The sequence below is a fragment of the Colletotrichum paranaense genome, assembly GCF_030867605.1.
Source record: "Colletotrichum paranaense strain IMI 384185 chromosome Unknown Scaffold_2.1, whole genome shotgun sequence".
NCBI lineage: Eukaryota > Fungi > Ascomycota > Sordariomycetes > Glomerellales > Glomerellaceae > Colletotrichum > Colletotrichum paranaense.
This window is the reverse complement of record NW_026848960.1, coordinates 3,043,155-3,069,836: the sequence shown is the minus strand read 5'-3', so window position 1 is coordinate 3,069,836 and position 26,682 is coordinate 3,043,155. Positions and strand designations below refer to the sequence as shown.

Genomic DNA, 26,682 nt, shown 5'->3' with positions numbered 1-26,682 from the left:
AGCCTCGAGTTTTGCCCCATTGCATTTCCAACTGTTGGTGAGTGGCGGTATGGCGGGCGAGCGCTCAAGGGCGGTAAACGCAACTTTCGGGAGACAAACAGCTCAAGTTACACAGAAGTCTTGATAACAAGGCTGACCTGGATCAGAGCAATGTCACAGAGTACGCACATATACCAGATCTGTTACAAGCGAGCATATAGAATGAGTAGTTCATACCGGTTTCTAGATTTCGTGCTTTTGATTGCCTAATTCTAGTAATAGCGACGTAGACTGCGCTTTTGATCAGGCAAAACAGCCCGCCATGCATCGCTTGCGCGCTTGCGTTGAAACCCGCTGTATCAAAATAAAGTACCCCAAACGCCAATTCATGCCAACAACCGGATTTCTGCCCGGGTGGCCGCTGGACCTAGTCTCCGTGCCGCCGTCCAATTCCCCTCAAGTCATCATATCATCATATTTTTAAGAATCCTCCTGTGACGTTTATCCTTCTATCAGTCCCGGCAATGCGTTCAAAACGCGAAAGCGTTGCCCAGCCCCAAAACTCCTGCACCTCCAATTCCCCTGCTCTCGCTATTGCGTCGACTATTGCCAGGCACAAGGACCATGCCCTTATCGTTGTCGAGTGTCAACAGTACTTGCGATGGCCGTCGTTCTAGCTTCCCCTGGCTCTGTAGGGCTCTGATACCGACCAAAGCACCACGGAGACCAATGTCGAGACGACGCGGTTCCTGGAGGCCGAAGAACCCCGCAGTCGGTGATGAAAATTGACGTTTATGGCCGAATGATCCGCCGAAGGATGCGTAACTCGAGCTAGGACGGGCAAACAATGGCCGAGGGATCGACATCTTGCGCATGTGACCGAAGTAGCTGTCGCTCGAGTCGTCAAAGTGGTATGATCTTCTCTGCGGCGACCAGTGCGAGAGAGACATGGTTTCGTCGTGAACGGTCGCATCGCTGGAGAATTCGGGGAATGGTACGGTAGGCTCTGAAGGTTCTGAGTAGTCCGAATCCTCAGTTTCAGTCATCAACGGCGGAGTAGACGGTTCACGAGTTTCCTCTTTGTCGCTGAACGAGGGCACCGAGTCCGATGTCGGCGTACGAGGAGCTTCATCCGAGACGGACTGGGCCTCGGTCAGGACTGGAGGTTGTGAATCTCTGTGAATCTGCTCGGAGGAATCAAGAGTCGGCTCGACAGGTTCCAGGGGAACCGCGGACAGCTCAATGGCTTCGGGGGCAGGAGGAACGTCGGGAACAGCGGGCTCGTGTGTTTCAGGAATAGAAGGGTCCTCGGCAACTTCGGGAGGAGAATCCTCAGTTGCTTTGGGTAGCAAGGGCTCGATTGCCTCGGGAATGTGCGGGGCGGTGGTAGGTTCGATCGTGTCAGTGGAAGACGTACAAGAATCGACTTGGATAGTCGAAGCCAGAGCGGATGGCACATCCTCAAATAGAGAACCTGACTTCATCACCTCGACAGCAGGCGGTAAAGCTCCCTTCTCGAGATCAAGGGAAGGCGAAGCTGAATCAACCCGATTAGGTGACGCCGTCGCAGAATCGAGAATAAGGGGTGAGAGTGGCCCATTGTCGAAGTTGACGGGAGAGTTCAGCCCAGTCTCCGTCGCCGTTGCAAAGCTTGAAGGGCTCGACATGATGGCGAAGGCAGATGTAGAGTCTGCGTCATGGAACTCAGCATCAGAGTCGTCCTCGTCCTCTTCGACGATGGTTTCAATAGAGTACTCTAAGAAGCCTTCGAAGGATCGGGGAGGGGTAGAAGGCCTAGCTCGTGGTACGTCTGGAGTGATGACGATCACTGGCTGTTGTTGGCTTATCGACTCCTCGGCATTCTGTACTTCGGCTTCAAGCAATGCTTCCGACTCCGGTGCGACCGACTGTTCGTCGGCATCGACTGGTTCGCAGCAGTATTCGAGCCAACCTTCTAGAGCAGGCTCTTCAGATGGCTCGTCAACCTCCGCGGCAGGCGATACCGGCAAACAGGCGGCAGCAGACTGGACCTTGGGCTCCGACTCAGCAACTTCTTCGACCTGGACAATCACATCCTCTGATTCTGGCGAAGGCGACGGTTCCGAGTCGGTCAGTGACCGCTGTTCGGAACCAGAGTCGGTTGATACCAGAGATTGTCTGGAAACAGACCGGCTGCCTTTACCCAGCAGGCTGAACTGTCGTGGGCCGTTGAAGCGCTGCATCGTCGGTGTCGGCGGCCCTACTAGTGAATCGTCGACAAGGTCGCTATCGGAGGTTTCTGAACCGGCAATGTTCGGATCTGCGTCAAATTGTTGAGGGGTTCCCGAGAGCGTTCGCATAAAGGTCGGCGTGATCAAGAGGCTATCGTGGGGCGTGCCAATGTTATCGTCGGCAAGGCTTGGAGTAGACGACGAGGATGGATATGTAGTTTCGCCGTCTTCAGTCATCGAGAAGGACAAACTGCTGCCGCTGCAGTCGAGCTGATCTCTGGAAGCGATTGCTTTGGCTGGAGTTTCAGGCTGTTGCGAGGGCCCCACGGTGTCATTGACGCTTCCGGCCATCGTTTCAACCCCACTGCTATTCTGAAGCGTTTCATCTTCGAGGATCGAAGGTTCGGACGACTCAGTGAAGCTGCCATCGAAAGAGTCCGGCACGGCTCCATTAGGCGTCGGGATCGGGAGCGGGCTACTAGATGGTAAAGCTTCCATCTCTGCAGGGTCATTCGCTGCAGGAACTGGCCGCTCGACAACGCGAATGTTCTGTGGCTGAGAGTCGTAGAGAGCGCACGTGTCTTTCACCACCAAAGCAATGTCGGATTGGATTCGGCTCTTGAGTTTCGACAGGAAATTCTCCTTCACGGTCTCAGGATCTTCGTCTTGGCGCTGTCCCGTCGCGTAGTACGGCGAACGGGCCACGAGGGTCTTGTCCAAAACCAGGTGGCCACGCTTGTGAACCATCAGAGTGATACTTATATCGTTGCCTCCGAGGATATCCGCAACGCCGGTCTGCACTCTGTCCAAGATGGCTTTGACCGTTCTCCGAGAATAGCAGGCAGTTGAGTCGAGGCAGACAGCAAATGGCTTTTCGGTTTTCCAGCCGCGCCCGGACAGTTCATAAACTGTGACTCTGAGGTCGTCCATCTCGTTCAGTTCCTTGTCAGTATCATCTCGCACCGCTTCAAAGGCATGTTGGAGCTGGCTCAAGAACTGGTCGCAGTCGAGACCCTCAGGGTGCTCGAAGAGGAGCAGGTTGCTATCAAGCTCGCGGCGCAGGTGCCTGTGATCCAGTCCAAGTTGATTCCGTATTTGGAATCCGACATGAACGGCGTTTTGCTCAGAATGATGGGACTCGTCAAGGAAGTCAAATCTGTCACGAGATTGGCGGTGATGCCTATCAAACGCCATCTTCCTAGCATCCAAGGCACGTTGCATCGCTGTTGACAAAACCCACGCCATATCTTCTCCATGGGACAAGGTTAGCGGGGAGCTCTGCTTGCTCTTCAGCGTGATAGTACGTTGCCATTCTCTTTGCCTGCGTGACTTGCATCGACTCCGGAAGGATAGAGTGATCTCGTAGCCGGGGACGAATTCCCAATCTTGGGTAGCATCAATGAAACGCGATTGGGGGACGTGAAGGAGGGAGACCGGGTTGCTCAAAGGTTTGAGAATTTCCAGCTCGCTTGAGGATCGCTCACGTGTCCTCCCTTGCGTCCATCTGAAAGACTTGTCGTGAAGCTTCATAAAGGAGCCTATAATGCGGTCTGTCGAGCGAGCGATCTCCATGGCAAACGGCTTATCCATGGGGTACTTCTGGTACGAACTGAACGTTTTCGTTGCCCATGGTTCCGGGCCTCCGCGATAGATCTGGTAGGTTAACTCAAATCGAAGCGGCTTTCCTTCCCCAATTTGTGGGATAGTCCGCTCGAGGGCGGTTGAATCTCTGCGGGTGAGAAGCTCATGAGAGCAGTGGGTTAAGCGACGTATAAGTGCTTGACATAGTTGATCGGTCGGTTCGAATCCGTACGATGATTGGTATTGTCTCTCATAGGTAAGATCCAAAGACGGCTGAAACTTGATGCAGACTCGGATAGCCAAGCCACCAGCAGGCGAGGGGGTGTTGAATTTGGGGTCGTTGAGACCAGTTGCGGTTCGAGGCCGCCCCGGGCTTGAAAGAAGAAACCTCCTCTGAAAGCCCGAGGCGCCGGAATGCGACGTTGAAGGACGGACGAGATCAGACTCGGCCATGTCCGTCTAGAGTTGTGAAGGTGAGAGTAGCGCCAATGGCCATTCGGTTGGTAGTGTTGAAAAAGGGAGTTTGAATCTCAGTTCCCACCAGACTCAAACCGAACCCGTCAGATGGTGTCTGGGGGAGGGACAACGGGGGTTTTAAAAAAGCGGTTTCGACGGGGAAGAGACAAAGTAAGGTAACACTGGCTGGCCCTAATGCAGGCAGTCTCCATCAACAAGTCCATAAAAAGGACGGTAGCACCCAGAGAGGAAAGGTTGCTTGGGACCAAAGAAAGAGGAACCAAGAAAAGTGACGAAAACGGGTAGGAGAAGGAAGCGTAGGCGCTGCAGAAGCAAGAAAGCCAGAAGCACCAAACAAGAGGGCAGCACCAACCGCGCGGGCGGGTCACGCGAGGGATATGTATGAGATGTTATGGCTACGATTGTGGTGCGGTTCTGACGCGCCGATGCGAGAGGTTGGGCGACCCATGGCATGATACGCCCAGCGTAGCTTATTACAGGGGAAGCCTAGCCAACCGGAGGAGCCTCTGCGCAGGAAGCTTTTCTTTGCAGGACAACCTCAAATTACTCTTTAGGTAGTCCGCTGCTCCGGATGCCTTTCCCAACTTGGTCTACCAGTTCAGGGTGGTGGTGTGGCCGTGTTTGTTTCTGGAGTATCCGTACGACAAGGCTGATCATGGCTGATGAGCTGACAGCGAGACTGAGACAGTAGGAGCGGGAGGCAGAGAAACCACAGAAGGAATCTATCCATATTGGTTGGTGACCGAAGTGGGCGCCAGCGAGGTGATTGTCAATGCTACCCGTACCCGCATTGCCGGAGAAGAAAGCAACAAGTGAAATTCATTCAAGGCTCGGTCGGATTGCCATGGTGATTTCCCACGGGCGGCTGCATTGTTGTAGCGTCGTAGCGAATAGCGGCAAGACAACACAACAAGACAACAACATCTCAAATCCACCAGCCATATCCGCCCTTTTCGTTTCCTTGGGTGCCATATTCAGCGAACCCGCGCGAAACACAACATCGCAGACTCAGTGATGCCCCAAATGAGTCAGCAGCGGCGCAAGCAAGCAGCTTCCAAATAATGGAAGTGGCTGTTTAGTCGCCCGAAATATGCCGCTTGGTCGTGGACTCCTCACTTCTGCTCCTCTTCGCTGCATGCTGTGCCTTGAATTGCGCTGTCCTGTCCTGTTTCTGAGGCTGGCATGTGCATATTACTCCGTAGTCTCCTGCCTCATCCAACGCATTGAAATGGAGTTCGCGCTTGACATAAACACAAGGGTCAAGCGAAAGCAGGTGGGGATTGAGCGGATTCCGTACCCCTTATGGCTGCGATTTCTGCAAGTGGTCGTCGGCGTCAGCGACTCAGCAGGCCCATCGACGACTCAGCGCTCGCGTGTCCGTAATAATCTAAGGATTCAGATATCAGGCAATTGGGCAGACCCGACTCGGGGGATGCGGGCCTGGCAAACTGTCGTACAGCACACACGCAGTCTGCAGAAGGCTGGATGCTCCGGGCTGGGCGCCATGGGCTGAACCTGGGCGTCGGAAACTCTCGCTAAGGCGCCTGAAGGAACCCGAATCCGTCACCAGATCCTGGCATGATCTCCGTCCAAACCAAGCTGCCAGATGCCGGGCCAAGGGTGAAGCGTGGGAGAGGAGAATTACGGCACAGATCGGAGAGGGGCGGGCTCACTGGAGTCACTTCTGGCGCCAGCTGCTGTTCCTCCTCCTCCGGCCCCCGGTTTACCGTTCGAGATTGGAGGAGCTTGGGAATCGTGAATGTCTCCAAAAACGAATAACTCGACCCGGGCTGGTTTGCCTGACGACAGTCGGACCCGAGCGCCCGTTCTCGACCGCTGCTAGACTCAGCCGTCCGCGCGAGACATGTGCCGAAGGGATTCAGAAACCCAAAGGGATTGCATTTTTTTTCTCCCGGATGGCAAAGCTTGGAGTTGACCCCCGTAATACTATGCCTCCCAGCCAATGGTGACTGTTGCATGACTGTCAAAAGGAAGGTCTACATCGCATCGATCTCTGCGCCCAGTCAACGTCCCGCATTTCATAAGTAGGAGCTCCGCATATTCAAGAACCCGAAAAAGGACCCCAGAATGTCAAGGGTCGACCAGAATCCATGTCCAAAACCCACCTACTAACACCATGTCGATGTCGTGGTCTTGCATCTTGCCCACTCCAATGGGACAATCCACTCACAGTGGAAACCGTGGATACTCTCCTGCGACCACTCAAAGAATCGATAAAGAGAAAAAATACTCGTCGCTTGCAGGTCCGAGTCCTTCTGCGCGTGGGAATTGGCGTCATGGCGCCAGCCACGCGCCTTTTCCGCTCGCCGCCCGTCTCTGGAGTCTGCCGTTACTGGCTCCTTACCGCTCCGAGACCGAGGGTCTTTGTTCAGGCCGGCATTCCCGCTGCCGAAGAGGCATGTGGCCGCCGCCTGCCTCAGCACCTCTTTACGAATACAAGTCGTCTAAAATGTATGGTTGGTATACGTCGTCGGGCCATCTTGGCAGATAATGGGCGTCATGGAATGCATCCAGACTTGATGCAATGCAAAGTCTCAGGGTCCCACCATTCTGCTTCTTCGGTCCCCTCGGCGTCTCTATTGCAAAAAAACGCCCTCTGGAACCATGCTGCGATCTGCCAGATGCTAGTGTAGGTTCTCTGACTCGGGTGAATTGGACGGATGGTGGTCCGTCCGAAGTCGTGGGCAGCTTCGAGACTCCGCCGACGCACAGAATAGTTCGTCTCGATCGAGCAGCAGATGATGCATCGAAGCCTGGGTCCGAGCTCGAAGTTGTTCAGGATCCTGAAGTGATTCGACGGCCATCCTGGGGTAGTCGACGACGCGCCGTCGTTGGCTGCCACCAATCGTAGAGTATTCTTGTCGCGGTCCGCAAACGGTTCCACGCTGCCGAACCCTCAGTGTCTTCAGGTGAGCGGCGGTCGTCATCGATGGCTAGTTTCGAACCGTCTCTACGCGGGTGACCCTTGAAACGCCGGAACTTGGACCCTGTCAGTGTGCCAAGCATTCTCCCGACGACTAAGCTCACTTGATTAGTCCTGAGAATGGAGAGTTGAGATTGAGCCCGTGGCCATCTTTTATGTTGCGTAAGAGATGGTGATAGCAAGGCTGTTGACAAGAAATGGAGGACCCATTTATACATGATATCGGCTCTCTGCATAGGCTGCAAAGTTTGGTGGTTGGACCTCAAGCAATGCTTTCTGCTGCTACCGCGACCGCGTTACAAGGCGATGTCAGGCTATTAATTATGAGGGGTCGGGAATGTGACTCGCTTTTAGCGACAAGATACCTAAACGAAGTCAGTGCCGCCCGCCCTGCTCGTTCATTCATAGACGTTATGTTGTGACAGAGTCGAAAGAATCCGACCTACAGTCAGAAGTGATACGGATATGCTCACAGATCAACTCGATGAGGGCTCAACATACCTGGGCCTGCTTTTCATTTCTTCCCCGCATGTTTTGCTCGTCTGGAGGTCTCGCTCGTTTCAGTTCTTCCCACCAGTGTAGTTGTTAATACGTTCGACGTTTCGTTCTTCGGAGGTGAAAATTTGGCTATAAGGAGTGAATACAGGGGCAATTTGACGGCTCGCAATGTACCAGAGCGATCGCAGAGTACACGATAAATCTGTATCTGTCGAAGATGCGGGTTTGCCTCGCAGGCGTATTCCTCAAGAACACTTCTAAGTCACCGCCAGCACGATACCGTCTTAAGTATTCGAAGATGGAGCTCTTTTGAATTGCTTCTTAGGCCACATCGCCGAAATCTGATCTCCGAAACGGCACGATCAGTCTCACCCTGAGTGAAGATCATCAACCAGGGATTAGTGGCGGATATTTTTGACATACTTGCCTTCACAGTACCTTACCTAAAAGCATAGCTATAGTCAATCTTATATACTAGAGTCTTTGTCGTCTATGGCCGTTTGTCTTGCTCTTACAACTGGTTCACGAACCCGTTAATGACACGCGCTCGTACTCGATAAACGACGGCCATATATGACCAAGGGAAACTGAGTTCCGAGCTACTGGGGTTCAGTCAGCTCGAATGGACTTCAAGTAGTCGAGATGATCTGTACTTACACCTCGGGGACAGGCTTCGCGATATGACCGTGGATATGTTCATCCTGCAGATACTCCAGATCAGCTCGGCTGTCAGGGCTGGAGTAGCCTTCTTGATCCAACCTAACCCCTTCAAGGATGGAAACGCGAAGAAAAAAGACATCGATTAACCCTACAGGTTAAGTGCTCAAGACTGATGAGTCCCATCATCATGTCAGCCTTGTCATGGATGTCAACGCAATCAATAGACGCCAACCGACAGATGATGGCAGGGTTTTGTTCAAGGACATCGCATGGCATGCAAACCAAATGCTTGAGACATTTGCTCGTAGTTTCGATGTCGCCACCATCTCTTCGCTTTTTGATAGTGTGGTTAGGGGGGCTAGGACATGGAAGATGTGGAAGCTTGAGGATGGCAGGCGGAAGGTAGTGATGATTGAGACAAGATTCTCTGACCAAGAGTAAGGTAGAGTATGGATCGGGATGGAAGCCTCTAGTGTGGGAAGGTAAAGGCCGGGTAGGGTTCTTCTAGGAAAGGGGCAGGATTACGTGACGAGGCAAAAATGTCGAGTTATTAGGAAAGAACACCGAGCTGTCACATTTGATGGCAGGTGCGGCCATATATCGATGCGTCTTTGACCCGTGTTGTTCACCGTTAAATCAAGGAGATCGTTAAACAGCTCAAATGCTTGTAACAGTCTCAATAGTATTCTTTGTATCTTGGATACCCACCCCCAAGCAAACATCTTGATCGTCGTGAAATGCCGCTTTGCTGGAGTGAAAAGGAGGTCATTTCTCATCAGCTTTTCTGTATTCCAAACCCGCCCATAACTTCTTTTGCGCAAAAGCCTCATTCTCTGAGAAAGGAGGAGTGCATCTTTTCTCTTTCCCTCGAGATGGAAACTCATCCTCTACGCTCCCTAGACGTAAGATGCCTCGCCCGCCGCCTCTCATCTTCAGTCAGAACCCAAATCATACCATCCTCCTCCCCGTCATCCGGCTGAGCAGAAATCTCCTCCCATTCCTCCTCTTCCATATTGGCCACCATCAAGATCTGTGAGACCCTCGCAAACAGCTCTCTGACGCCGTAGTTGCCCTTGGACACGGTGCTGACGATGCTGGAGAAGTCGCGCTCCATGCGGATAACACCATAGGCGTTTGCCCGGGCATCCCAGACCCTGCGTTCGAGCACACGCGAGAGGTACCGCGCCGTCAGGTCATGGAGCGTCGTAAAGGTGTGAGGCGTCATGAGACGCGCGACAGGCTTCATGAGCTGGTCCCAGCCGTGCTCAAAGCGACGGGACACCTGGTCTAGCATCTCCTCCTCGTCCTCGTCGTTTTGTTGAGCAAAGTCGGCTAGCTCTTCTTCCGTCAAAGAGTAGTCCACGTCGCGGAAGGTGTCGCTGAGCACAGGCCGAAGGCGTGGTTGAACGACCTGCTTGAAAAGAACCTGGAGTCCCTCGTTGAGAAGCTCGGTGGTCTTCGTGGTGAAGGAGCTTTGCAGTGTGTTGAGAGCAGAAGCCACGAAAGCAACGTCTTTGTCGAAAGGGAATGTGTCTCTAAGTGATGCCTCATGAGCATCGCCATTTACCTTTGGCGGGTCGTTTGTGCTTCCGACGTTGGTCGTAATGATGCGTCCGAGGTACTCATTGGCAGTATCAAGACTGTTGATGAGGACGATGAACTGGATGATCCTGTCTTCTGGCGGGAATCCTCCTTGCACAATTGGTTTGGGGTAGGACTCGTCTCGCATCTTTCGTTGAATCATGCCGACAAAGTCTGAGCCGAGGACGCGACCGATGGTGGGAATGACGGATGAGATGACGTCTCTTTGAGATGTCGATATTGACTTTTGGATAACGGCACTGACGACGTACATGACGTCGTCAACCGCAGAGATGATGAATGCTTGGTTTGTGTCAATGTGCTTGTTCATACTGAGAGACAGGCTGCTCGCTGGCGACTCGTCCAGTTGAAACGCCTTTTCGACTGATCTTCGGAAGAAGAAAGTCATCATGATGTTATAGGGGGATGTAAGCTTGTCCGAAACCTTCTTCCTGAGGTTGGACTTGACGACAACTTCCGGCACGGACAGGGGAGCGTCGTCGGGTGTAGATGGGTCCTAAAGGAGTCGTTAGTAACGTGTTCGTAGTAGTAGGGAGGCAATCAACTTACGCGAGTCTTTCCTGCTAGGAACTTGGAGTATAGAGACCACCGGCCGAGCATGATTGCGATCTCACTTAGAAGGCCATCGACCTCCTTCATGTTGACGCCCTCATCCTCACTAGCTCGCGGGTTTGCGCCGGCGCCCATGGCAGGCGAGTTGACCCGCGGGGTCCCACCTCTCTGCTGAGGGAGAAAGCTCTGCACCAAGAAAGAAAAGGGGTAGCTCTTGACGTCCTTAAGCCGCCTGTCCACGTCTCGCTCATCGCTCCACGAGTCGAGGACAATGCCTCCTTGTACGTCGGCCTCCTGCTGCAAACGCTCAATGACACGAACCATCTTGCCAGAGCCATAATGCAGCTCCACAAGACCTCCGTGACCTTCCACAATGCGTGCAATATGGTCGAACAATCTGGTGAGAGCATTCGCATAGAAGAAGCCTTCTTTCCTCGCCTGGACACCGGGACTCTCCTTCAATACCGATCGCGCCGTACCGGCCACGCCTTGGCAAACATACCGCCCATATACGTCCAGACCAACGTCTCCTCTTCCAATGAGCGGGAACAGCTTGAAGAACCTCGTCACCTTGGCACCGTCTCCCTCCTTGGTCGCCTTCTCGAACTCCCTGAGGAACAGCCCGCATAGACTCTCCTTGGCGTTCTCGAGCGTCACCCACGGGGGGTCGGGAACCTCGACGGACGGTACAATCGACGCCGCAAATTTGCCCTTGGTGATATCTTCCGGCACCTGCGCCGCCCGCGCAAGGTACGCCGCGGCCGCCTCCCAGTCCTGCGGGGCACCCATGCTGCCCACGACGCCCTGGACACAAGCCTTGAGCTCGACGACCTGTTTCACAACCTCGAGTGTATCCTCGACCCGGCTCTTCTCCAAGTCCAGCTCCTTCACCTTATTGCTCAGCCGCCCCGCCGTGTCCGCGGCCGTCGAGAGCATGTCATTGCCAACGGACCGGGCAGCAATGACCTGACTACCGAGCCCCGCGCGCAGCAGGTCTAGTCGTCCTAATTCGCGGGCGAGGTCGGCCTGGGAGCCTAGGAGTGCGTCGAGACGGCTCGTGATTGTCGATTCGCGGGCGTGGAGAGCTTCGAGGGCAGCATGCACCTCGGCGACGCTCGATGCTGCGTAGATACTGCTGGTGCTGCTACAGCTAGGTCGGGCCGCAGCGCTGCTGTGTGCGCCGTCGGCGGCATTGTCGCTGTCCGCGCGATGGGAGGAAACGCCATTCGTGAGTGTTGACATTGGCGCGAGCTAGCTGACGGGTGCATAGCTACCTTGGCCTGCCAGCAGAGGTAGGGGGGTGTTGTCTGTGCCGTGAGGGTTGAGGTCCAGGTCAAGGTGTTAGCTGGCCCGAAGTGCTATGTAGGAGGTTCGGTGAACCTAGCTCACCGATAAGCGAGGTTAAGGTGTGGGCGCAAGGGAGGAACATACTTTGGGCTGATCTGCACAGCTGTCCTATTCCAGAGCATCGGACGAAAAGCAGGTAGTGATTTTGCAATTGAATTTTGAAAAGGCCGTTAAAATTATTTACCGTATTCAGAGTTTTACATATATGCTAAGGCCGTTGACTGGTACGATTCCCCCGTACCTTCGCATGAGTGATACTTCCGCGTCTTGGTCTACACTGCCTGACTGTAACCGCCCCCCATGCGCCGTCTGGCATACTTCCAGTACTTTCTAAACTCATCCGCCCAAAACACCGTGCTGCAAAGCATCAAAAGCCCCAACAGATCGAATAAGCCCAAAGCCTCTGTCTGGAAAACCTCCTGGAGCCAAGGGAAGTAAATGACAAGCAACTGGCCCGCAATACTGAGAGAGACTGCCCAGTTGAATAAGGTGTTTGAGAAGAGCCCAACCTCGCCTCGCAGAACTGACTTTGATTCGGATCGGCAGGCCATTGCGTTGAACATGTCAAAAAATACAAAGCAAGTAAAGGTCATGGTTGTATCGCGGCGATTAACCTCGCCATCGGCAAGCATCTCGCGTCTATATACGAGCATCGTGCCCGCCATAATGATGAATGCCGAGGTCATTACCCTGTAGAGCAGAGCCCTCGTGAGTACCGCATCGTTCCGCTTCCGAGGAGGCCGATTCATTACATCGGCATCAACGGATTCTACGCCAAGAGACTGAGCAGGTGGGCCATCCATGATGATATCTGGGATATTGTTAGTCTGGGCACAACCTTCTCTAGAAATGAAAAGACTTACTGATCCAAAGGATCTGCATAGCATTCAGCGGCGATTTGAATCCGAGTATTGTGCAGATAAGTACCAGAGACAAACCGGCTGCGCTTGTGCTCAGCTGGAATGTCAAAAAGTTCTGGATGTTGTTGAAGATTCCCTTGCCCTCTTCGATTGCTCTAAGGATCGTTGAGAAATCGTCATCCGTGAGAATCATATCGGCAGCCTCCTTGGCCACATCAGTCCCGTGTAAGCCCATCGAGATGCCGATGTCCGCTCTTTTCAGTGCTGGTGCGTCATTGACGCCGTCTCCAGTCATGGCGACAATATCACCTCTGGCCTGGAAGGCACGAATGATCTTGAGCTTATGGTCCGGATTCGTGCGAGCAAAGATGGTGGTGTGCTGAATGGCGTGGGAGAGCTCCTCTTCTGACATATTATCAACGTCCTCTCCCCTCAGGACTGGCCGAACTGCAGCTTGATTAGAGGCGTATTCGATTGGCTTCGCAATCGGCATGCCAAGCTGCCTGCCAATCGCCACGGCGGTCGTCTCGGCATCTCCTGTTATCATGACGACTCTGACACCTCCACGCAGAAGCCTCCTAATTGACTTGCCAACTCCTGGCCTTGGCGGATCGCTCATGCCGACCAGACCAGCAAACGTCAAGCCCCTGTAGGTTTCGTCGACGGGTTGGGGGGTGTTGGTTCGGCTAGTCGGCGCAAGTGCTGTTCTGCCCCTAGATCTAGAAACTGCGCCACTGGCGAATGCAAGTACGCGGAGGCCCTTTGACGCCATAGTCTCAGCAGCTTGCAGGGCCTCTTCACGACGCGTAGAGTCAAGGACAATCTCTCGGCCGTCCCGAGTGAGATAGGTGTCACAAGCTTCGAGAATTCTGTCGATGGATCCTTTCATGTAGGCGAACTCCTTATCGTTAGTTCCAATGGTAACACCCATCCATTTCCGCTCAGAACTGAAGGGGGTCTCCGTCAGACGCGGGCCGATAGACTCGCGAACGTCATGTTCCTTGAATCTGTCAAGCAAGTCGAGCATGGCAACGTCCGTAGGTTGGCCACACCAGCGCGTGTAAGTCGAAGTGAAGTCAGCTCCCTGAGTTGACGATAACACAGCTCTTGCAGCTGCACCGTTTTCAGTATACTGCTGTGCTAAGCGACCATTGTTCGCAATGTTACCAATCCGTAAAATACGTAGAGTAGCAGGATCGGGCTTGGTTTCCGTCGCTTCATCATCGGACTCGACATCAATGGCATCGTTAGCACCAAAGTACCACATTTTGGCGGTTGTCATGTGGTTCATGGTAAGAGTACCTGCGGCATGTCAGCAACCGGCGGGTTCAATCTCCATCTAGTCCTTCTACCACACACCTGTCTTGTCGGTACAAACAACATTTACTGAACCCAAAGTCTCTACCTTGGGCATTCTGCGTACGATGGCGTTATGGCGAGCCATTCTATGAACGCCCAGAGCCAGGGTTACGGTTACGATAATTGGCAGACCTTCCGGAATAGCTGCAACAGCAAGAGAAATCGAAATAGTAAAGATTTCCAACAGCTTCTTTCCTTGAAGCCAGCCGACTAGCGAAATGAGTCCAATGACCACGAACGAGGCTTTGCTGAGCTGAGAGCCTAGGTCGTCCATGGAGAGTTGGAGAGGCGAACGAGGACTCTCTGTTCCAGACACGCTAGTCGCAATTGTCCCGAAGTTGGTTTGTCCGCCCGTTGCAAAAACAATGCCTTGGCCGTGACCAGACCTCACCAGCGTGCCCATCCAGGCGATGTTATTCTCGCCACTCCCACCTGCATCACGATTGTCGGACAAGGCAGATGGGCTCGGAAGCTGAAGCGTGTCTGCACCATATGCAGGAGATGAGAGGCTCCGCGCCTTCGTCTCTGCGGTGATCCGCACAGGCTCGTTTTCTCCTGTGAGATTTGACTCATCAATCGTGAGATCTGCTGCCTTGGTGACCCGAATATCCGCCGGAATACGATCGCCCGTGGTGAAGTAGACCAAATCTCCCGGCACAAGCTGTGAGGCCATGACCTTTGATGAGGTTGCTTCCAGCATTTCTTCCCCAGGCGTGGTAGATCCAACTGACTCTGTGCCGTCCATAGGTCCCTGTGGTGGCCAAGTCGGAGTTTTGGCGCTGCCGGGTGTTTTGCTGATAGCTGAGCGGACCAGATGGGCGTGGGCCGGAACCAAGTGACTAAGAGCCTCTATCGACTTCTCTGAGCGGTATTCTTGCACAAAACCGACCGAGACCACGATGGTCACGGCGACTGTGATGCTGACTGCATCATCCATGTTGCCCAAAAACAAGGACGCTCCGGCCGACACGAGCAACAATAAAATAAGCGGCTCTTGGAATTGTTTGATGAAACGAAGCCATAGCGGTTCTGGGGGTTCGTGAGGGATCTCGTTCGGACCGTAGTCGCTGAGTCGAGTCAAGGCTTCGGTTGGCGATAGACCGCGGGTAAGTGACGTTTGAAGGCGGCTGGCGGCTTCTGCGGAACTCATCGAGGAGAACTCGTCGGCGGTGCTCTATGCAGACAAGAATTAGCTAGATATCGAGGACATGGACGTTAAGGGAGCCCATTACTCTTGATTGCGCTGATGTGGTTCGAATGTGGCCTGGCCTAGATCGCGATGATTCCGTCTCCATAGGTTCCATGGTCAAACCATTGATGCTCGGCATCTTGGCCGCCAGAGGCAATAAAGCTTCGCCATCGTCGGAGTCCTTCCTTTTATGCCACGGCCACTGCATATCTGCGTATGGCGAGGCAGAAATCCCTCGGTCACGACCTTGGAATAGTTGCAGAACGCCCAGCGCCGATCATCTGTCAGTGTACGAAGCGAAAAGGAGGCATGCGCCCAAGCGAAAGGATATGTCGTCGGAAGTCAGAGTACGTTCGATTTGGGAGGACTAAAGGTCCTTTGTCGCCAAGGTATCAATTGCGGGGAGCTAGGTCCGAAGACATAGTTTCGTGGAAGCTGGTGACTGAGTGAAGGCAAGCGGATGTCGTGGTAAAAGATGAGAAAACGTGTGCCTTCGGCTGGAATAGCAGATGCATGGCCAAATCTGGTACCAGGGACAGGGCGTGCGGCGTGCCAACGCGACGCTTAGTACGGCGGGTCCGTGGCTGTTGTACAGGGGGCCCTGGAACGAGGACTCGGGAGCAGTGTCGCCGCTCCGCACATCCCCGTGGATGGCTGCTCCAGTGCCGTAAGCAATCCAGACATGGGCATGCACGATATCAGTTACATGTCTCATGGCTGCAACGTCAAGTTATCCATGCCATAGGTAGGTATATAAGGGAACGAATGGTTCTAATTTGACGACTTGGTGCCAATGCCAGTGTACCTATCGTACTACTCCTGCCTTGCTCAAGTTTGTATGGGAGAGAAAATGCACGGGACCTTTCACCATCGAGGTCAGTTGCACCGAGTGAGTTTCTAGAGTTTTCAAATCGCAGCGCGAGGTGACACCAACATTCATCTTTGAAAGACAATTTGACTTGCTGCACGCCAGATTTAGCCAGGGCCTCCAGGTCCCAAAGCATGGTGATCATGTTGGGGATTCAAATTGGAGATACAGGGCCTCCAATGATATCTCGAGAGCTCACACTACCCAATTTTGGTTTCATCTCATGTGTATCTCCAAACGGACCTGTAGCAGTAGGAACTCCTCGCCTCGAGATTCCTCAGCTCAGCTTACAGTAGTAGCTGCAGCTAAGGTGTTTACCGCATATGAACGATGCGTTGTGGGTGAGATGAACGAGGCAAAAGGATATCCTGTTAGAAACCCAACTCGAGCTGCATGTTCCGCGGTACCTTGACACCTCAAGTGGTATTCACCATGCATGGTGCCTGCTTCGACTTATGTACAGCTTCCTTGTTGGTAAAGCTCCGGTCCTCCTCGTACCTGGAAATGATTAGATAAGGCATGGGAAGTTGGCATCCCTGCCATGTACTCTTCACACCGTCACAGAACGGAAAGATACCTATGACCCGCTGCTTCCGGGATGGTCGCCGGGTCAGCAAGTTGATGATCCAAGAGCGGAGCAACGGTGTCACGTGATGTGGCTGGTGCCACCAAATTCTGCGCGGACCAATCCCTGCCCAATCCCAGCCCCGTCAATTTGCGTCCACCGGCACGGCGTCGAGAGAGAGAAGACCACCACACCTTGACTCCCCCCCTCCTACTCATTTCCTCCATCTCCCTCATCGCTGCACATCGCGCTCTTGCTACTATTGCTATCGCTGCAACTTACTTTTCAGCCTTTCGCGATCCTCACGACTTGCTTCATGTCACCGCGCCTCGTACTCCGCGCGTGTTAGACTTCGCCCCGACCGCTACATCCCCAACGCGACCCGATTTCCCATAACAACGCGTTTTCGTGTTTACGAGAGCTTCCGCAACCACCCCTCCAACACCGGCGCGCGTCGCTGCCTATATACCTAACGAGGAGTAGCTCTTGCTTCTTGCCTCTTGCATCAACACCCTCGCGTCACGAATCGTTGTCGCCGCCATGTTCTATTCGGAGACGCTTCTCCAGAAGAGCGGGCCGTTGGCCCGCGTTTGGCTGTCGGCCAACATTGAGCGCAAGCTTTCAAAGACGCACATTTTGCAGTCCAACCTGCCGGACAGTGTAGAGGCTATCATTACGCCTGGCCAGGCCCCGATGGCTCTTCGTTTAAGTGGCCAGTTGCTGCTGGGTGTTGTCAGAATCTACAATCGCAAAGCCCGTTATCTGCTCGAGGATTGCAATGAGGCTTCAATGAAGATCAAGATGGTGCGCTTCTTGCCTCTTGTTTGGATATTTGACGCGTTTTACTGACTTTTTTAGGCCTTCCGCTCGAGTGACAATCACGACATGGCAGCCGCCAATCTCTACGTCAACAACCGCGAAGCGCTGCTGCTGCCTGACAAGATTACTCCACTAGACAACCTGGATCTCCCGCCGCCTCCTGATGCCGCTTGGCTTTTGTCGCAAATGGACGATGTCACAGCTACTCCAGTCGGTCGCAAGGGGCGTGTCAGCAACCGCGACATTAACCTTCAAGAGGATTTCAACAACAGCCAATTCCTCAACCAGGCGGACACCCTCGATGACGAACTGGAGCTTGCACCTATGGAAGATCTCGATCTTGAACTCGACTTTGGCATGGACATTGATGAGCGACCCACCCGCATGGATACGACCATCGAAATGGGAAGAGACGCGCCTCTGGCTCGCTCAGTCGAGGACGACATGTTCAGCGAGCTCGACATCATGCCGCGAGGCAAGGACCAGACCGAACGTGAGCCTTCACTGGGTCTGAACCTTGACTTTGGTGACGACACCGTCCGTATCGCTGACGAGGAGGGTGACATTCAAATGGGCGATGACGACTTCCAATTCCCTCTCGGCGATCAATCTGTTGTTCCCGGTCTTGCTGGAGGTCCTCTGGATATGCCTCGTGGTCGTATCTCCGAATCACCACTGTCGGAAATCGACCCGGAGTTCGCGAGAGAAGTTGAGGAGGAATACTCCCGTATCCAGCACACAGATCTCTATGAGCCAGATGAGGAGGAGGAGCATACAGTCATTCGTCATCCTCAACGAGCCAAGAAGAGGAAGGTTCTGTTGCCTGACGAGCAGACGATGCTTTCAAGCACTCACATCAAAGACCAACAAGCCAACCACGCCAACATCCTCAGAGCTCAATCGTTCTTGCCTAGAGATCCTTTCGTTCTGGCTCTTATGGAGATGCAAAAGAGTGGCGGCTTCGTCTCCAACATCATGCTTGACGGTCGCAGTGCCGGTTGGGCACCTGAGCTGAGAGGAATGCTTTCTCTCGAGGCTGTCAGCCGATCAAACGAGTTGAAGAGGAAGCGGGACAGCGGAATCGCTGATGTGGAGAGTGACAACGGCGCCACATCCAAGTCGCCTCGCCTGAACGTCGAAGAGGATGACGCGTTTGCTGTCGAAGATGCCGGTTTGGGCAACCAAAGCATAGCGGCCGATGGCACTATTATTGAGATCCCGGCTGATGAGGAGGGCATTGCTTTTGGAGGAGACGACGACAATACCGGCCGACCTGTTTCGCGCGAAGGCAGCGCCATGCCCGACTTTGACGAGACAACAGCTCCTGCCGTCCACCCTCAGGACAGTGGTCCGGTTTCTATGGGTACCAAGCACGCTGTCCACGTGCTAAGAGACATTTTTGGCCCCGACGCCGAGCACGACGCCGACAAGCGCAAGAAGACTGCCGTGGTCTTCCAAGACCTCCTTCCCGAGGGGAGAACGACGAAGGCTGACGCCACCAAGATGTTTTTCGAATGTCTCGTCTTGGCCACGAAGGACGCGATCAAGGTTGAGCAGGGCGAGACACTCGGCGCACCTATCAAAGTCCGAGCCAAGCGTGGCCTCTGGGGAGCCTGGGCTGAACGCGAAGCAGGCGGCGAGATCGCCGAGGAGGAGGAGCTCAATCAGCCCGAGCCAGCAGCAGTCAGCGCCCCGGCTGTTGCGGTGGAGGCATAGACGTTCGCTGCTTGCTTTGGCGAAGACCACTCGATTAATGCATAGCTTTTGGAGGCTTGGCATGTAAAGTAACCGTTCTTTCTCTCTGTTGGACTACGTTTTGGGGTCGGTCCTGGAAATGGCACTCTGCCAAGTGGCGTTTGGAGTAAATTGGGAGGCTGGAGAGATACCAGATGCTGTTGCGGCCTGGGAGGGTGGGAAAAGCATGATTTGGGAACCCGAGCCGCATCTTCGTCGTTTGGAGTGGCTTATTGTCGGTTTCTACTGGCTTTTTTTTCTGTTGGACTGCTAGTATAGCTTGTTTTTGATTGAGGCCATGACGGGCCTGTAAGGATACCTCAGTACCTAGTTAGCTGTTCCCATTGTCAATGAAGCTAGACATTTCAATCACCTAGATATCTTGAGTGAGCAGTCACATGCACTACACCTATGTTTTAGAGTGACGATCAACGTGCCGAAACGTGCCATGCTATTCCTGACGATTCTTGCTATATGTACTCTATCATGGACCTGTGCAACCTATGTGCAGCCACAAACAGCTCTGCCTTACCTCGAGGCTACCATGTTACCAATAAATACTCTCGATTGCAAGAGGCATGCGAGGCGACGTTTCTTCATTAAGTTGCACTTTACTCGACTGTTTCCGAATATTCGTTCTTTTGGAGTAGGCCGGCGCAAGCGCCCCGCAAAATCGGCTCCGTGACGTCCGGCCGCGTCACGGAGACTTCGACATCCTTTCAGGCGCAGTGGCCATATAAGTAACACCGACAATCCACGCAGATCACTGATTGCTAAGAATGTGGCTAGCCATTTGGTGTTTTCTTGGGATTCTAAAAAGTATGAGGGGGAAGGGGCCAATACCGATCACACAGCTACCATGGACTGAGGAATCCGGTATTTCTGAGAACTTCGCCTCTTCTTCCTCCTGCGATCTGTATAGGAGCATCATACCTAGATTTATTTCTCTCAACTATCTTGCTTCAGCTGACGCCACACAAGCCTTTAGGGGACGGACCGCAGCGTCTTACTGTCCCCGCAAACGGTCGTTGGGGGGAATGACATTAAGAAGTCTGCTCACCCAATCGGTGGGTGGTTGGGCGATGCAACAGGTGCATGTTTGCAGATCCCACAGAAGTGTCTTGACTGCAGCTTGTGCCTTCACCGCGCCTTCAGTGATTGAGAACGCCATTGCAAGGGGGGAGCTCATCAGCTTGCCCACAGGGGGGCATGCGAGTCAAGAGCATAGTGTAAATGATAAAACAGATGTGCTAATCTGTAGCTCGTCTGAGTGTTATCAAATTGTCTGATACAACAGTCCTCTTGCTCCTTCGCCAGATTTTACAAATCGACGATGTCAATACTTTATTGGCTAATCAGGGAAGTGAACTCTGAGCCGTAGCTTTACCATATACCTAGTGTGCCTGAACGATCTGCGTATATTTGCCGTTTTATTGACTATGATGTGGCTGGCTGAGAGTCCTGCACTCCTCTCTCCATGAGTAATTACTTCAGCAAGTGTCAACAAGTAATATCAAAAACACCTCATGACCTTGCTCTACCCCGCGATGAGGGCCTAAGACACGAGACATTCAGATCTAGAAATCCGACACATTGTAGTTGAAGCAGACGCTCCGGCCACGACCATGTCAATATAGTTAGTTCTTTTAATACATGGGTGCATGAAATGCTGTTTAGAATGACCCCGAAGGGGATTTAGGCCGGTGAAGTACGAGAAAGCAGTGTCCCGGTGATGTTAACTGGCACCGTCGATCAAGTTACACTGACTTCTATTACTAGGTAGATGGCAACGCCTTTCTGCTTCACCGCTTCTCGGCCATCGAGGAGAATTGCAGTTTACTTGCAGGTGTGAGTGAACCATAATGAGATCTGTGTTTGAAGCTCTAGCTGCACCAAATAGAGATTAATTCCATTTGTCAACAGCTGCTGTTGCTGCAAACTAGGAGAAATGGACCCAAGAGTCGTGGCCAGAATTCAGCCCTTAGGAAGACATGCTATGGCCGAATATGGAGAACCAGACTACCTTTCCACGATGAAACTTTCTTGGAGACTGGCTCGAAGACGAACACTTTCTCAGATACTTCTGTGTACCACTCGGCGGTCCGATTGCCGGTGATCCACCGTGATCGATCTACTGGCAGTGCATAGAGCATCAGGTCAGACAAGGGCCGGAGTGCTTGAGTAGGCGTCCAATGGCCACGGGAAACCCGAAATCAGTACTTGGCAACTCATCTGATGATGAAGTGAAGGGCATCTCACTCATGCAAGCCTTCGGAGCTTTGGCTCTTGTATGATGTTGCGGTGAGCAAAGACGACCTGTCTTCGACGCGAGTGTGCTCAGTGTCGAGTGTGACGCATTGTTCGATATTTCTTTCCAGCCAGCCACTTCCCTCTAGTATGCATCAGCATACAACTCGTTTCGTAGACCAAGACTGGTCGAGTCGAGACTTCGTGAGGAGACGTCGATGAGCTTGATACCTTCTTGACAGGTATTCAGCTTTCTCGCAGATCTTGGCGTGACTCCAAGTAGCGAGCTGAATCAAGACAAGATTGGAGGCGAGGGAATGGCGACGGAAACTTTTTACTTGATACAATTTCGTGGCTAGGTTGCAACGGGTATATAAGAAGCTGCTTTGCCCTTTCTTCTGAGCTCGAAGGATAGGATATCAGAACACACTTACACTTCGATCAAGACTTCGCCGATACCAACCTCTCAATATACCGCCATGTCTGTATGTCTTCCCATCATGTCTCCCAAAGGTCGAAGCTCCTCTAACCGCGTTGTGGATTGAAAGGCCTTCCCAGCCAACCTCGCCGCCGTAACCTTCGCAAATAGCACGCACCTATACTTCATTGACAGCTCCACTGGCAGGATCAACTACTACAAATCGCAGGACCCCAACGAGAACGCTAAACAGGCATACCATGGTCCAGACACCGTCACCATCCCGGGTGCTGCTGTGAACGACCCGTCTGTCGCGCCACTTGCTGCTCAGAACAATGCCCGCTTGGCTGTCGCCAGGTTCCTCCGCGATGACAAGGAAGAGGTATGATTATCGTAATCGATGATAGAGTGTAAAGTTCACGCGGAAGCCGCCATTTGTTGCTGACAGAGAGTCCAGATCCGCCTCTACTACCGTTCTTCGCAGAATCGCTTGATGGAGCTTTGCTTGTCTGCTGATGGAAACGGATGGCGCAAAGGCGACCTTAACGAGAAAAACTTTGCCTTGGATTCCAATGGCGGCATCGAAGCAATTGCCACACCTGACAACAAGGAGATCAAGGTCTATTGTCTCGGAGACGGCCATACGATACCTACCGTATGGTACCGTTTCAACGACAAGTGGCAGAGCCGCCTCATCAAATAAGAATGGTTGAATTGCCCGAGGTAGGCAGAAGGAGACCCGTGGGTTTGAGGAAAAAAAAAGGGGTAGTGACCTCAAAGATCCACCAGAATCTGGGCTGGCTTCAGGGTTTTTTATCCGCTGTACGGTTTTCCCTGGTTGCTAGTATAGAGTTTGTGGAACTGAAAGCAATATGATACTTTACCAATAAAAATTACATCTTGACTTGGGGAGAAGACTCATACGGTGCCTCTGAACGTGTTTAGCTTCTGGTCGAGGCTTTACGATGAGGGGAGAAGCACCAAATGAACAGTGGATCCGTGACGAGTGCTCAATAATTGATACGGAGATGTTAGTTAGGAACCTAGAACGCCCGCGCGCAGATCAAATCGCTGACGGTTAGTATTCAGCTTGAGGACCGACAGTTGCAGCCCATAACGAAGCGGACTTCAGCAGTCGCCGTCATATAAGAGAGTCTATGAGAATGACCGACGACCGGATACTGGACAGATTTTTGCGATATACAGGAGCAGAGGTACGATGTGAGAATGCAGTTTGGCATGAGAAGACCCTCACGTGTGTAGTCGCTTTGATTTAGAAGAAACGTTCTCAAATACTCAAGTAACTTCGGGACATTGAAGGTCGCCTGTTTAGTGCAAATGTACCTCTCAAAACATTTCGAAATGATATGTCCACTCATTAATAGGATTACAGGCCCATTTTCCTTTGCCTTGAGATCTTGGTCTCATTGGCCCTTCATACTCGTTATCCTAAAGGCTTCCTGCCCACAATGGAATACCTAGTCGAAAGATGTTAGCATATGCATCACACATAGAACCCTCCTCTCCTCTCATATGATGTACGATACACCGAAGTACCCGTGCGGAAAGGACTCACACAAGCCCATAAGCATGGATACTCTCATCCCTCATCTCCCTCTTCACATCCACCAAAAACGCGTCAACATCTTCCTTGGACCACCCAAACGCCCTCGTAAACGGCGCCATCGCGAACCCCTCGAGCCCGGCAACGATATTCTCCCCGCTCCACACGCCTACTTCCTTCAACCTCCTCCCTTCCTCCGTGTCCGCGGCAGGCCACCCGTTGGTAGGCCACTTGAACACGCGGACCTCGACGTCCACGAACCCGATCTCCGGATCGCGCATCACGTCGGCGAGCTTGGGGATCTCCTGGTACGGCCGGCCCAGCATCACCGAGGCCTCGTGTAAGAGGTTGCAGTACCGCGCCAGAGCCGAGGTCGTGGGGTCGAGGGTGCCGTCGTCGCAGGAGGGGCCTACGTCGACTTCTTGGAGCTCGAGGTAGCCTCCTGGTGTGAGGTTGCTGTTGCGAGAGTGTAAGAACGTCTAGGTTTGCGACACAGTCCAGGGGAGCTCAGGGGGATGAACTCAACTCGTAACAATTCTTCAGGTACTCCTTCCAGTCTGCGATGCTGGATGTCATGAGACGGCTGTGGATATAGTCAAACGGCTCGTCAAACAACCACTCCTCTTCAATGTCGTCTACTTCAAAGTCGACGTTTGGCGGCAGGCTAGAATGGAAAAAGTGTCAGTAAGGTCCTACGTCGAGATGAATAAGGGAGCTATTTCCAAACTCACAACGTAGGTTGATTAGGCGAAAGATCGATCCCAAGAACCTTTGTGTTTGCCAACTTTCATTAGCAAATAAACTCCCCCATGACCTTTGAGAGTTTCGACAAACCTCAGCCTCGGGATGCTCATCACCAAAGTCAATAGCCCATATACCCGTCCCCGTCCCAACATCGAGGACCCTACCAGGGACTTCGGCGCCCTTCTGGCACGGCGGCGCGAGTCCGAGCCTATTGTCAAACGTAAGGAGAAAGACGTTGTGCTGGAGATCTGGCAGTTGAGCTTCCCGTCAGGACCTGGATACATGGGGAGAGACGAAGGACTTCGCTTCGAACGTCGGAGGAAACTGCCGAAACGAAGTGCTGTGCCTGTATCTTGCAGCAGCAGCAGCAGCAGCACCAACCAAATGCCGGCGGTAGAAGGGAACAACAAGACTCACCTAACCTCTCCTGCTCAGCCTGGTCGTTTGGAAGAGTATATTCTGCAGAAAAGGCCGGTCAGAAACAACACCAACACCATCCATAACCCAGCCCGGACCACTGGGGCCTCCCACTTACTGCCGTCCTTGTACCGATGATACGTCCTCCCGTTCTCCATACGATACTCCAGTATGGATTCACTCAGACTCAGCCCAGACGACGTCAAGCCCTTCAGCAGGGGAAACCCCGAAACACAATCAGTTCATTATTTCTTGAAGAAAGAGACAGAAGGAAGTATGAGCCAAGAGGCAGGGGTAGGCGGGGGGTAAAGGCTGAAGGGAGTGAGATTCTAAACAGACGAAAGGCAGAAAACTCACAGGGACGTCCTCAGAATGTCCATGTTCGCAAGTGGCGTGACCGCATCCCTCTTCTTCGTCGTCGTCATCGTGAGAATGCTGCTGCCGCCCCCTCGAAGGCTGACCAAAACCACGGTCTGGATCAATCCCATAATCCGCCATCAACTTCGCTTTCAAGCTCAGAAACAGTTGATCATGCTTGGCCTGATCGATCTCTCCTCCATCAGGCTCTGATGAGTGTGACATCTGCAGGGGGTAAGGAAGACTGGCAGAGCAGAACTTTAGAAGCAACGTCGGCGGGCCTTAAGTTGTCGTCGTCGTTATTTTCTCAAAATAGCAAGGGACCAAAAATACTTTCGATTAAAAGTGACTGCGCCCAGACTCAATACACCAAGAAGAGAGAAAAGAGCGAAAGGAATCGTGTCACAAATTCCAACCAACTTCTACCTCTCTCTCTCCTCCCCCCATACCCGCATCCTTCAAAAGCCCGTCTGGCCCCCCCAAAAATGGCCAACCGAACCGAACCCCTCCTCGTCCCAGGGTCCAGGCATCTTTACCCCCCAGGCAAACATACCAGGGCTAACATTTACGAGCACACCGAACTAGGGGTGGGACAGACGCGGTTGGAGACCTTGGAGTAAAGGAAAGGAACCAACAGCATATGCACGTCTGCAAATTGCAGCTGTCAAATTGGGAATGTGAAGCGGCGTTTTCTGCAGAGGGCCCGCTAATCTTTTTCCACTCTGGCCCGCGCTACGGAATGGCACGACCGGGGAGGGAGACAAGCCGGGGGGGGGGGGGTTGTATGCAGGCCGGGCCGGCCCCCGGGTTAGTGAGCGAAGGAAAGTCAACTCTCTTAGCAGTGGGTTGGTAGACCAGCGCTTGAGCGCAGAATAAGCGCTTCAATGACTATTTGAACCGAGTTGGCTTGATCAATCGAATACGTTGGATCATGGTCGCCTACCGGACTCACGAGTACTGAAGGCTGTCATTGACGAATCGTACACACATAGAGTGAGGCAAGCAGGTGGATCTAGGCAATCCAACTCACTTCCATGACCATCACATAGCACTTCATCAATCTTTGTATCGGGAAGTTTTTGGTATTCATCCACCATGCCATCAGCGAAAAGCCCGATTGAAAGGCTTCTAGCCAAGCACAACTACCTCAAGCCAGCTGGATCAGTGCTATTCACCTAACACCCAGCTTCGTCTCCTCAGCCGCCCACTCCCCTGTCATCTTCAACACTGCGACTTCCACACAGAGTCATATCCTCCACACACAGCCCCAAACTCTAAATCATCCGAAACTGGATGACATGGCATCAAAGTACGTCGCCAGCCTGCGGCTCGTCCATCGCCAAGTAAGAAGAACCTTGCCATGTGGTTGGCCATTGCCACTCGAAGAAGATGCAAAAGAAAGGGCCAAACAGAAAATCTGAGAATACCGCGCCAATGCGACGCCTTGTAAACATGGAGAATAAAAAAAATCTGACAATTGAAAATCCAACCAAACAAAATCTTTGACCGTGGTCATTATACAGCTCCGATTTGCTCCTCGGTCATGGGTTGAAAAGACAGTGGCTCTTTGTATGCCCGAAACTCCAAAAGGCCCCCGAAAAACCGCATCTCTTTTTTGGGTGTTTCCAAACAAACGTCCAGTAGTTTTGCATGTAATAGACAAGGATTAACCATCCAAGGCACACCTTTAT

General features: G+C 52.9%; 10 protein-coding genes across 10 annotated transcripts; 5 read left to right on the top strand and 5 right to left on the bottom strand.

Moving 5' to 3' along the window:
• Nucleotides 1–509: 509 nt before the first annotated feature.
• Nucleotides 510–4,223, bottom strand: CPAR01_02935 (uncharacterized protein; the record flags this gene model as incomplete). Its single annotated transcript, XM_060487222.1, has 1 exon — nt 510–4,223. The coding sequence occupies one exon, from the start codon at nt 4,221–4,223 to the stop codon at nt 510–512; it is 3,714 nt and encodes a 1,237-aa protein (XP_060354550.1).
• A 405-nt stretch (nt 4,224–4,628) lies between these two features.
• Nucleotides 4,629–4,805, top strand: CPAR01_02934 (uncharacterized protein; the record flags this gene model as incomplete). Its single annotated transcript, XM_060487221.1, has 1 exon — nt 4,629–4,805. The coding sequence occupies one exon, from the start codon at nt 4,629–4,631 to the stop codon at nt 4,803–4,805; it is 177 nt and encodes a 58-aa protein (XP_060354549.1).
• Nucleotides 4,806–6,544: 1,739 nt separating this feature from the next.
• CPAR01_02933 (uncharacterized protein) lies at nt 6,545–7,119 on the top strand (the record flags this gene model as incomplete). The annotated part of the gene is made up of 2 exons (XM_060487220.1): nt 6,545–6,719; nt 6,890–7,119. The coding sequence occupies 2 exons, from the start codon at nt 6,545–6,547 to the stop codon at nt 7,117–7,119; spliced, it is 405 nt and encodes a 134-aa protein (XP_060354548.1).
• Nucleotides 7,120–9,229: 2,110 nt separating this feature from the next.
• On the bottom strand, nt 9,230–11,745 carry CPAR01_02932 (COG4 transporter; the record flags this gene model as incomplete). Its single annotated transcript, XM_060487219.1, has 2 exons — nt 9,230–10,447; nt 10,501–11,745. The coding sequence occupies 2 exons, from the start codon at nt 11,743–11,745 to the stop codon at nt 9,230–9,232; spliced, it is 2,463 nt and encodes an 820-aa protein (XP_060354547.1).
• Nucleotides 11,746–12,122: 377 nt separating this feature from the next.
• CPAR01_02931 (calcium-transporting P-type ATPase) lies at nt 12,123–15,397 on the bottom strand (the record flags this gene model as incomplete). The annotated part of the gene is made up of 4 exons (XM_060487218.1): nt 12,123–12,661; nt 12,714–14,012; nt 14,070–15,243; nt 15,302–15,397. 4 exons carry the CDS (start codon nt 15,395–15,397, stop codon nt 12,123–12,125), a joined length of 3,108 nt encoding a protein of 1,035 aa, XP_060354546.1.
• An 863-nt stretch (nt 15,398–16,260) lies between these two features.
• Nucleotides 16,261–16,425, top strand: CPAR01_02930 (uncharacterized protein; the record flags this gene model as incomplete). The annotated part of the gene is made up of 2 exons (XM_060487217.1): nt 16,261–16,377; nt 16,423–16,425. The coding sequence occupies 2 exons, from the start codon at nt 16,261–16,263 to the stop codon at nt 16,423–16,425; spliced, it is 120 nt and encodes a 39-aa protein (XP_060354545.1).
• An 806-nt stretch (nt 16,426–17,231) lies between these two features.
• On the top strand, nt 17,232–19,226 carry CPAR01_02929 (uncharacterized protein; the record flags this gene model as incomplete). Its single annotated transcript, XM_060487216.1, has 2 exons — nt 17,232–17,495; nt 17,550–19,226. 2 exons carry the CDS (start codon nt 17,232–17,234, stop codon nt 19,224–19,226), a joined length of 1,941 nt encoding a protein of 646 aa, XP_060354544.1.
• A 2,744-nt stretch (nt 19,227–21,970) lies between these two features.
• Nucleotides 21,971–22,612, top strand: CPAR01_02928 (uncharacterized protein; the record flags this gene model as incomplete). Its single annotated transcript, XM_060487215.1, has 3 exons — nt 21,971–21,976; nt 22,040–22,291; nt 22,367–22,612. 3 exons carry the CDS (start codon nt 21,971–21,973, stop codon nt 22,610–22,612), a joined length of 504 nt encoding a protein of 167 aa, XP_060354543.1.
• A 741-nt stretch (nt 22,613–23,353) lies between these two features.
• On the bottom strand, nt 23,354–25,059 carry CPAR01_02927 (uncharacterized protein; the record flags this gene model as incomplete). Its single annotated transcript, XM_060487214.1, has 6 exons — nt 23,354–23,387; nt 23,486–23,929; nt 24,021–24,137; nt 24,205–24,257; nt 24,308–24,425; nt 24,992–25,059. The coding sequence occupies 6 exons, from the start codon at nt 25,057–25,059 to the stop codon at nt 23,354–23,356; spliced, it is 834 nt and encodes a 277-aa protein (XP_060354542.1).
• A 1,236-nt stretch (nt 25,060–26,295) lies between these two features.
• On the bottom strand, nt 26,296–26,445 carry CPAR01_02926 (uncharacterized protein; the record flags this gene model as incomplete). The annotated part of the gene is made up of 1 exon (XM_060487213.1): nt 26,296–26,445. One exon carries the CDS (start codon nt 26,443–26,445, stop codon nt 26,296–26,298), a length of 150 nt encoding a protein of 49 aa, XP_060354541.1.
• Between the last annotated feature and the right edge of the window lie 237 nt (nt 26,446–26,682).